This window comes from Hyalella azteca, unplaced genomic scaffold (assembly GCF_000764305.2).
Source record: "Hyalella azteca isolate HAZT.00-mixed unplaced genomic scaffold, Hazt_2.0.2 contig11787, whole genome shotgun sequence".
NCBI lineage: Eukaryota > Metazoa > Arthropoda > Malacostraca > Amphipoda > Hyalellidae > Hyalella > Hyalella azteca.
Window position 1 is genome coordinate 1 of NW_025941771.1, and position 10,055 is coordinate 10,055.

Sequence of the window (10,055 nt, forward strand, 5' to 3'; positions counted from 1 at the left end):
TAACAAATAACTTGGAACTCCTGCTGGTCACGCTTTAGTGAGCCGGCTCGCTCCTGTGTTTCTTCGCTAAATGGACCGTGTTCGAACGAAGCCATGATATGTAGACCTCTTATTCACAATCGAGATTGATTTAATTTGAATTACCTAAATGTAAACAGATACGAGATTTGCTGTGAATCATGGCCGATCCTATTTGCATCTCGAAATGCCCCGAAACTACTGAAAATTAGCGGTCATTGAAGTAAGAAAGCTCGAAAATCGAACGCGAGCTGCAGAGTATTGCGAGTTACCTCATGACGTCCAATTGTATACACGTACATACCGTCCTGAAATGAAAAGAAATACATTTTGTGAAATCTACTGCAGATCTTGAGCGAAATTTCGTAATTGAATTCATGCCTAAAGAAAGTCTAATATCAAATTCGCATAAAAACAGACGTTCAATTAACTTTTATTTTTTATGAAATTCTTCTAATGGGATCGATGTCAGGATTTCTTGGAATGCTTTGCAAGGATTCCTTTTAATTTGAAGGGATCAGCGATAAACACGAGTGTTCGCTCCACTCCCAAATCTGTCCCAATATCTTTAGGGCATTTTTCTGCAATGAACTACGTATATTTGCTCGCATAGCCCTCTGCGTTTTTCCTTTTTATTTTGTAAAATCTTGGAAAAGCTGGTCGTTCGAGCTGTGCTGCAATTTTTATTTAGCGTTCCATTTGAAACGCCAATTTTTTGCCACAAGTTGCTGCCGTGAGCTCAGTGAGAAGAAGCATACTGTGCGTTCTCATTGGTTGTAGTATTATTTAAAAATTAAAAATGTTAAAAGTGTTAAAATGTATTATTTTACATTACTTGCTTTAACCCCGTAAATTATGAGGCAAAATTATCTGGAGTCTTTGGTGTGAATATTTTTTTCTGTATCATAGTTTACATTCTTGAAAAATGCAATACAATAAAACATCAATCATTGCAGCAAGAAAGTTTTTATGTGAGTTTATAGATAAATTTAATCTTTACAGGCAAACAGAACTTTCGTGGAAACTTAAGTGAAGAAAGATGCGACTGCAATTCTCCGATCAAAGAATAAAATTTACTTGTCAAAAGTTTATTATTGGCAAGTTTTAATTTTTATTTTAGTTTTAGTATCCGAAAACAAGTATTACCTTTCGAGAAATTAAATTCACGAAGCAACAACTTAGATTAATCAAAGGAATATGGCTACGACCTTCTGATACACTTCAATTTAATATTAATTCCTTGTGTCCTCATTGCAGTATGAGATAAATATTATTACGCTGTGAACTAAATTTTAATGTTAACTAGGAAAATGTTTTCGAATATGAAAATTCTCTGTTAAATTTGTTCGTACCGGACATCGAAACAACGCGATCGTTTGGCCAGCAGTAGAGGCAAGTGCTTCCTGGGCAAGAATATTGCTTGAGAATATAATGAAACACTTTGGCTGGGATTCAAAAATTGTCCTGTGAGTGACTTGTAAGAAATGCTGCTCGGTATGTCAGTGATGAGGAACGTAGTGTGTCTAAAGCTCGTATAGGTGCGAGTTCAAGTCCATTTTTTATTCTAAACTATAATTACATGTATGCAATATTAACACGCCAGTTGAACTGCTGTAAGTGACAAGGTTTGCATGCAAAAAGCGATTCCAAAATTAGTAATGAAAATCAATATCTTAATATCTGTAATAATTTTGAGAACAAATGCAATATACACCGAACAGGGTTTCTTTACACTACTGGATTATTTACGCTCACACGATCACGTGGAGCTATTATCTTTGTGCGCTTTGATACTTACCTCACCTAAGTCTCCCTGAAATATTTCTTAGTTTCTCCTTCATTCTCTTCTTCATGCTATACGTTTTGCTTCCGAACGCCCTGTGGCAGCATGAGCATTAAAAGCCGCTTGTCATGCCCACACTCTCGTAAATATTAATTAAACTCTGACACAAAGATCATAACTGAAAGTCTTCATAATTCTCTCCCCTTAACTGCCTACTTGTATACAGTGGGGTTGGCATGAGACAGCGTGTGTCTTGGGCTTGGGCATGGGCGGCTTGAGACAGCGGATGGTTTGGGCTTGGTTATGGGCAGCAAAACCTCCAAAAATGAGTAATTCACTATCAAAACATAAATGAAACCAAAGTTTTTATTTCGTCTAGCTTTGCGTATGCGCAATTTCTCCATGTCGACGTCGTGTTTAAAAAAAAATTTGCATGTTTTTATAGGTCCTATACATTTTATTTGTGAACTTTCGTTAATGTTTAAAATATTTTCTTCGTATAGATCTATCTTAATCAAAGCCAACGACCTATGATGGAGCATGAACAGCTGGATTGCGTTGATAATTGTCCGATATAATAGCATGCGTTCATAATCGAGGGCAGAGAACATAACTCTCAATCAATATGACTTCGCAGCATCACAATTCTTCATCTCTCATCGAACTTAAGTGATTTGGCATGCCTCTGAATATCTTTTTATTTATATAGCTCAACGCGTGTTTTTAGAGATGACNATCTTTCAAGCAATGACCTACCTCTCCGCAAATCGCATCTGGCCAAGTGTCATCTGCACCGACAGCCTGTCGTCCCTGCAGTTGCTCTCTCAACCACTTCCAACTAGCTACACGCACCTCATTGCCTCAATCCACAACCTCCTCACCCGAATACCAGCGGGAGCAGTCAAGTTCCAGTGGATTCCCAGCCACACAGGCGTGCCGGGGAACGAAGCCGCAGACAAGGTCGCCAGGAGGGCAGCCTCATCAGAGAGCATCCCGGTTGAACTTCCTCTTGACGTAACAGAACTAAAATCTATGGTCCGCCAGGAGGTCTGGCGGTTTTGGCAATCAAAATGGACCTCAGCACGCGGTCAATTTGCCTTAGGCATGACCAAACTCTCTGTCCGACCATGGTCTCTTCGCACGCTTCAGTCTCGCCGATTTGAGACTCTCTTTGCTCGCCTTCGTCTCGGAACAGCACCACTCAATAAAGCCCTCTACCAGATTCGTCAAGCTCCGTCACCACTCTGCACCTCGTGTCAAGTCGCCGAAACAACCCACCACTACCTCATTGCATGCAAAGAGTACAACGAAGCACGATCGCAGCTGCGTCGCCAGTTACAATTGCACGGAGTTCAGGTCCTCAGTCTGTACACACTATTGGGTGGAGACACTGCCAGTTCACTTGCCTGGCCTCAGACCTGCCGAGCAGTTGAGCAGTTCATCAGCGCAACACATCGCTTTGGCCAATAATTTTGAACAAGAGCAGTTCACGGAGTGAATCGTATAAAGCGTAGCATTCCGTCAACCCACCGAATAATAATAATAATAATAATAATAATTCCTGGTCTCAACGCCAGTCAGTGCGGTGTGGAGTGAAGACGCTGGTCATCGAGCTCATCGCTTAACGTAGTAAGTGCTGTCGAATATCAACCTACCAAATAAACTATCAACCAGACTAATGTAAAATAATTTCTACCATCGTAGCCCGCAATTGTGTTTATTTCATCAGTACGGATTGTTGATAAAAATTTCCACTGTTCCCTTTACCGTTTCATTGGCTACTTGTATGAATTACAAGCGGCAGTCAGTTTAATGTGAAGACCATTATTAGATTGATATGTAACCACATTAGACTCTTATTCAATGGTTACCTAAAGATTTTTGTAGTTCAAATATGCGTGACTTCAAACGTGAAGGGTACAATATAGTTCTATTCACTCCAGTATTTAAATTCTGGTAATTTAAATAAAATTAAAAGCATATTTGGTATTGTCGGGATAACCAAATGTCGTTCACTACTGTCCAATTATGAATAGTTTTCTCCAAGTAGCCAGCGGCCTTCGTGATTCATTTCGGCAATATTTGTATAGAGTGATTCATTATGAACGATTCAGTCCCATTCAATGATCGAATACTCTACCGCTTTAGTTCTCACTAAAATCGAGAATGACGTTCAGAAATGCTGTTAGTTATAAAATCGGCATGCAATTGGGACCTCTAGATTATTTAAGGGGCCTGTCTTCCACGCTAATTCAAATTGGAGCAAACGTGCAGTCGTATGTTCGTATCAATGTTTTGGTGTCATATTACCTGCCTTGAACGTAGAGAACATTCTAATGATAATTGATAAGTAGCGGAAAGTTGTTAAGCGTACGTACCGTAGCATTATAGGTAGCATAAAACTTTGATACACTTTGACGTGATCGCGACGCATAATTTTGTTCCGGAGTCGCGGAGTGTCTCTCGGTCTATTGTTATGTATGTTGGTCTCATACTGAAATACTTTCGCGTATTTCAGTATGAGAATGCTTTTCATTGCCTCGAATAGCGTATCAAGGCGGATTTTGTTGTTAGGAATTCTCAGTTAACTTTTCTAAACACTTTGAAATTCAAATACTTGTCAAACAAACTACATACTAGTAATTAATTGCGGTGAAATATGAGAGAAAGAAGTCTCTGACGAATAAATATTCGTTTCATGAAATTTCTGTTGTAGCGCCCACATGTACCTAGTATTCCGTACTATAGTTCCTACGAGTAAGTTATGTCGCTCTAGAACTAGTGACCATTGTTAGCATTGACTCGGCTCTTGTACGTTCAAGACCTGCAACTACTGTTCTCCTTGTAAGTATTGTGTAAATAGTTTCGTTAAGAGTAAGACCTTCACATATGAATATATTCTTATTGCGTTTCCGTTTTCCTGTTTAATAGTAGTGTTATTTTGTTCCAGGATGTTGCGGTCTTGTTGAAAAAAGCTCTTGATGAGTTATCTCGGCTTTCGCTTACAACAATTAGAACTGAAGATATTACTTATTATTTAATCCATATGCATGCAGCTGCGTGGAAGACTCGTTGATTTACTCGAATTCCCTCGTCCGCCAAATTCGCCCGCTTCCTTTGAAGTGCATAATTTTGGTCGGACGCGTTAACTCGAGGAATGGATTAGGCATTAGCGTTAACTTCAACAATCACTGCCAATCTGGCTGTGTTGATTTACTCCAAATAGAACATTATATGATCTGCCGCTATGTCAACAGGTTCAATGAAAACTATTTTACTATTCAAATATTCATGTTTCCTGCAATCAGTTATATGAAAATCTAAAATGGCTGGGATAACGTCAACTAATTTTTATCACACATATAAATTTAGGGAACTTGACTCAGTTGCCAATGTATAATTCTTAGCGTTGCAAGTTTGTACGTCGGTTAGCGACTGCTTCGTTATGTTGATAAATCAGTGATTAATTTAAAAAAAAACACTTTTTTTAAAGTGCTTAAAAAAATTTCCAAAACAGGCAATTAGAAGTGACTTCACTTTCTCTCATTCTACCCGTGTTTGTCTTTCAAAATACAAAAAATAAAAAAGGAAAAAATTCCATGCTGCATGCTGCAGCCTTTTTCAAACCTTGCTATTCAGCGCACCTCCTGCACAGCTATTCAGCCCTTCGCTTTCCCAGGCAACTCGTGGCTCGAGAGCCACGGCCAAGGAGGCTGTGCAAATCGTCCATCAAAACTTAGGTCGCCTAATAAACAGCAGCCGAAAGACGCAGTATGTCGCCATTAGTCTCTACGAGCCTCCTTATTGTAAACTTCCTCGAAAGTCGAAAGAAATTTGATTGTCCGACGCTTCAAAGACTGAAGAAGTATCCTATCTTAAGAATGTACGTACTTATACTTCTCATGTTTTTCAACTTTCAATGTTTGTTCAATTAGAGGAAATGAATCAGTGGGAAACTTTTTTATATGAGAATGGCTTCTGTTTGAGCAGTAAAAAATAATAGCGAAAGATAGCTAGTGAAACATAAAACATATTTTCTATGTGTTCCAGCTGTTAGCCCAACACTCGCTTTCGACACTCGACGAAAGTACTTGAAAAATTATACTCGAACGTAAATTTTTTGCTATTAATCTAAGCTTGAAAATTCGTTGAATATCATTCAAATCGGTAATTTGCATCAGAATGTTAGTATTACACAACCATCACCAACTCATACCGTCATAAATTTCTGTTATTAGTATTCCGGTATTGATATTATTAATAAAATCAATAATAATAATAATAAATTACTACTACTACTACTATTGTTATTATTATTACAATTATTGTTATTAATATTATTAATTTTATTAATAATATCATCCCTTTGTCGAGGGCCCCTCAGATATTCAGAGTTATGGCAATAACAGATAAAAACGACTATGTACAACATTCAAGTCTCAATTAAATAGCCATAGGACGTCCTTGTCGCAGCTCCTGAGTTTGTGACATATTGAAAGCCTTCCTCAATATTGCCTCGTCCATAGTCAGCCGATGCTGTGAACTTTGTTGACTGGGAGGGTAAGTGACCAGTCATTACTAGGAGGGTATTTAATTTTAATTTTTATTTTTCACCGATTTTTCCGCACAAGGAATTTATTTTTCAAACGTTATCATTATCCAGGAACCGATACTCACATCTAAACGATAATTAATTATTTCAATTCTTCTCATAAAACTCAATTGGTAAGCAAAATAATCTGTAATGACTTGATGTGGGATAAAGGAATACTCTACCTCTGTTATATGTGCATAAATTAATGGAAAATTAAATATACACAATTTCAATACAGATGAGTTTTTTGTAGTGCATTAGTTAAAATTTGTAACAAATATATTTCTTTAAGGAAAAACTTCAGAATTACTCATTACATTTAAGAAATTTTTTAATTAAATTGATTGCAGTTTCAGTCATGTCCATTTGCCAACCTTTAATCTCAGGCGCTCCGTCGTACTTCGAATTTCACTAATTTAAATGTGGCCTTTGAAGCCTTTCGCTGAGTGCCAAAATTGAAAATATTTGGTTAGGTCTTCTCTTCCGATAAATGAACAGTTCAGGAATGAATTTTACTTGAACTAAAGTTAGTTAGCAATAACGTAGAGACGAAACCAATTGCTTAAAGACTTTTAATATTTTCTGTTGAAAACTAGAAAGACGTTCTTTCTGATAACAGGAAATAATCTTAAAATGGCACGCAAAACTTAGGAAATGAAAATCACACAAACAAATTCATTGATCAGTGTTAAAATGTGCTTATCACTGGCAAATTCTACCGGAAAAGTCCTTGGATAGATTCAGGAATAAATCCGGTTTCATGATATAAATATAAGTTATAAGTATAAGTTTCATTTTCTGTTGATTACATTATCTAAATTTAGTAAAATATTCTTATGGTGACTCTTACTAATTGGCAATTTTGTTCTTCTTTTGTAATCGTCTTGACAAAGTCTTAGGAATATTCTTTTAACATTTGCCGCTGTCAAATGGATATGGTTTCTTTTCTAATAAAGATATTACACTAAAGCTTGTATTTCCACGGAAATAAATGCGGCTGAAATATTTTTAGTAAGGATTTCTGTATACTGTAGGATTTCTGGTGTAGATGCTGTCTGCGAGACTCAACGATTTCATCAGCCGGACAAGCTGGTCGAGTTCCGGTCACGAAAACGCTGTTTTAAGTAGTCTGTTTCGTTCCACTTCAGTTTAATTCTCACATGTGTGGACGCTGTAAATCCTATACGAACAAATTCTGACAATAAAACATTTTATTTACGCTAGACACGGTAACAACTTAATGGGAGCCGCCGTGGATATCCTCCTGACAGTAGTTTATTTTTTATTCGGCATCTTGAATGAGTGTGCGCAATGCTTCATGAACGACTAAATGAACAAGAGTTCACTATTATATAATACATCCAAAGTCAGATCCAGTTGAATTCGTTACTTTTAATGTAGATGAAAGCCAAATCAGAATATGATACACAGGATAAAAAAAATACCGAAATATTCATATAACAAGTTGCAGAGTTAATTTGCAGTGTTATGTTGCAAGTTTAAGTTGCAGGGTTAAGTTACAGAGTTAATTTGCAGGGTTATGTTGCAAGGTTAAGTTGCAGGGTTAAGTTGCAGGGTTAAGTTACAGAGTTGAGTTGCAGGGTTAAGTTACACGGTAAGTTGCAGGGTCAAGAGAACGTATATCATACTGCTTCCAATTATTACGCAAGTCTGGCATTCAAATTGCTCATGATTTCAAGAAGAAGCTGGACGAACTTTTGTTGAACTCTTGCGACCGCGGCTGCCGCTCGAGCGAGTGGACCGAGGCGTATTTCTTACGGAAGAAAAGTTGCCTGGACAAATGACGCTGACAGATGGCGGACATTCGAGGTAAATCGAGAGCGTGGTTCCGACGTTCCCTTCACATTTCTTGAAAAAAGTTCAAACTATTGCAGCTTATAATGAAGTCTGAAATGACTGCAAATCCAGAGCAGCTTTCGAGATTCTAGAATAGTGTAAGCTGGAGGGAAGCTAAATGAAGTCTTAAATAAACAAGCTTTCCGAAAGAAAAGAAAAATGTAAGATATTTCACCGCCGATTGCTTTGAACTTAAATTCAAGTGTGAAATTCCGTTTTGCATTATCCGGTCGTTATGAACTATCCTTATAAGTTCAGGTGGTAGTTTGAGCCTCATTTTGGTCTAATAATGCTTTTTAACTTTTGATATCAGCAACATCTAGTAAGTTTGAAATTATTTCAAGCAAGGCCGTCAGTGTAAAGTGTTCATTGAAACACTTGAGAAAGTTTTACCCCCGCTCTAAGCGACAGTATAAAGTTATCTTCTGAAAACAATATTGTGTAAGTTGAACGCACACTTGACACGCGTGAGTCAAATAAAATAATGAGTTCATTGAAGAATGCCATCAACTGCAATATCATTTTAGTGTTGTTATTCATACCCATCATTTATACCAATCAAGACGCATACATTAAAAATTCCCAAAAATTCAGGGTTAGAAACTTATAATCATCGTACAAAAGAGGAAATTTTTGGGGACGAAAATCTTATCTTAATTCTCGTCAGATCGAATACAATCTTTCTGGTAATAAGATTTTAACAAAGTTCATCAGTTAGCATGAAACAAAAGATGAATTTAGTTGAATTGCATGCGTCTTCCCTTGCAGAAAATACTTAAATATTAAATAAAAAATGTTGGATCAGTTTTCTGAATTTTGGCAGGAAAAGAACTACTTAAATTGCGCCACAAGATGAAGGCTGCTCCACAAGAGGCGACAAGGCTCACGACGTTGTCAGCTGCAGCAGCCAGGCGTTTTGCAGCAGCGCAACACAACTGCAGGGCCTTCATCCAAATGGCAGCGTATGTGCTGGGCTCGTTGAATGAATATTTACGGCCATTTTTGTTCATTGCTTTTCCAGTAGGACGCTTGGAGCACAAGGTGCGCTACGCGTTGAGAGAAAACTGAGAATGCAGCAGGATATTAATGACTGACTTTAATGAGATGAGGTGCAGGAAAAAAAATAGCTGGAGGATTATGTGATTGATAGGCACAAGGACCCTGCGGGAATTGATGGTCTCAAATATGAAGACATTGAGGATACAAGACGAAAGGTTAATTGAGATATAATTTATGGTTCTTAACTTCCTATAAATATGTTATGAAAGTTACAGTTTTATTTAACAGATGGCAGAGAAGACCCGGCAATAATTCGATAGAAAATTATTATAGATCAGTAAGTCTCCACGAAATATTTGTTTGTCAAACTTAATGATAGAATTAGCTAGGTCACAATTTTGCTTCAAGTAAAATATGTATCATATAAGCCATACTTCATAATAGAAAAGAAAAAAAAAGAATTTCGCTTGTATAAATTTCACAATTTTTCATGAGGATGCGATATTGGTTGACTATTCAATTGAAGCCCCATAAAGGTCGTAAAAGATTTCTTAACCATTTTTGTGAGTTCTGAAGCATAATAAATTGTTTGCTTGTTCAATAAACGCAAAAAGTTTCCCAGAAAACTCATAAGTGGAGAGTTAGCTCGACTCAAATTTCCTTGTTAACGTAGGCAAGGCAGGCGGTCGTGGTCTCCAGTGTCGGCAGCCGTGGTCTCCAGGTGCCGTAATAAACGCTGTACGATGCCATAACGTAGTAATTTTACGGGACTTGGGTTTTGTTTACAAAAATTCATTAGAAACG

The 10,055-nt window shown here is 37.4% G+C and overlaps 1 protein-coding gene across 1 annotated transcript; it reads left to right on the top strand.

Annotated features, from left to right (window-relative positions):
* Positions 1-2,530: 2,530 nt before the first annotated feature.
* Positions 2,531-3,271, top strand: LOC108677310. Its single transcript, XM_018165523.1, has one exon. It carries the CDS (start codon positions 2,531-2,533, stop codon positions 3,269-3,271), a length of 741 nt encoding a protein of 246 aa, XP_018021012.1.
* The last annotated feature ends 6,784 nt before the right edge of the window (positions 3,272-10,055 follow it).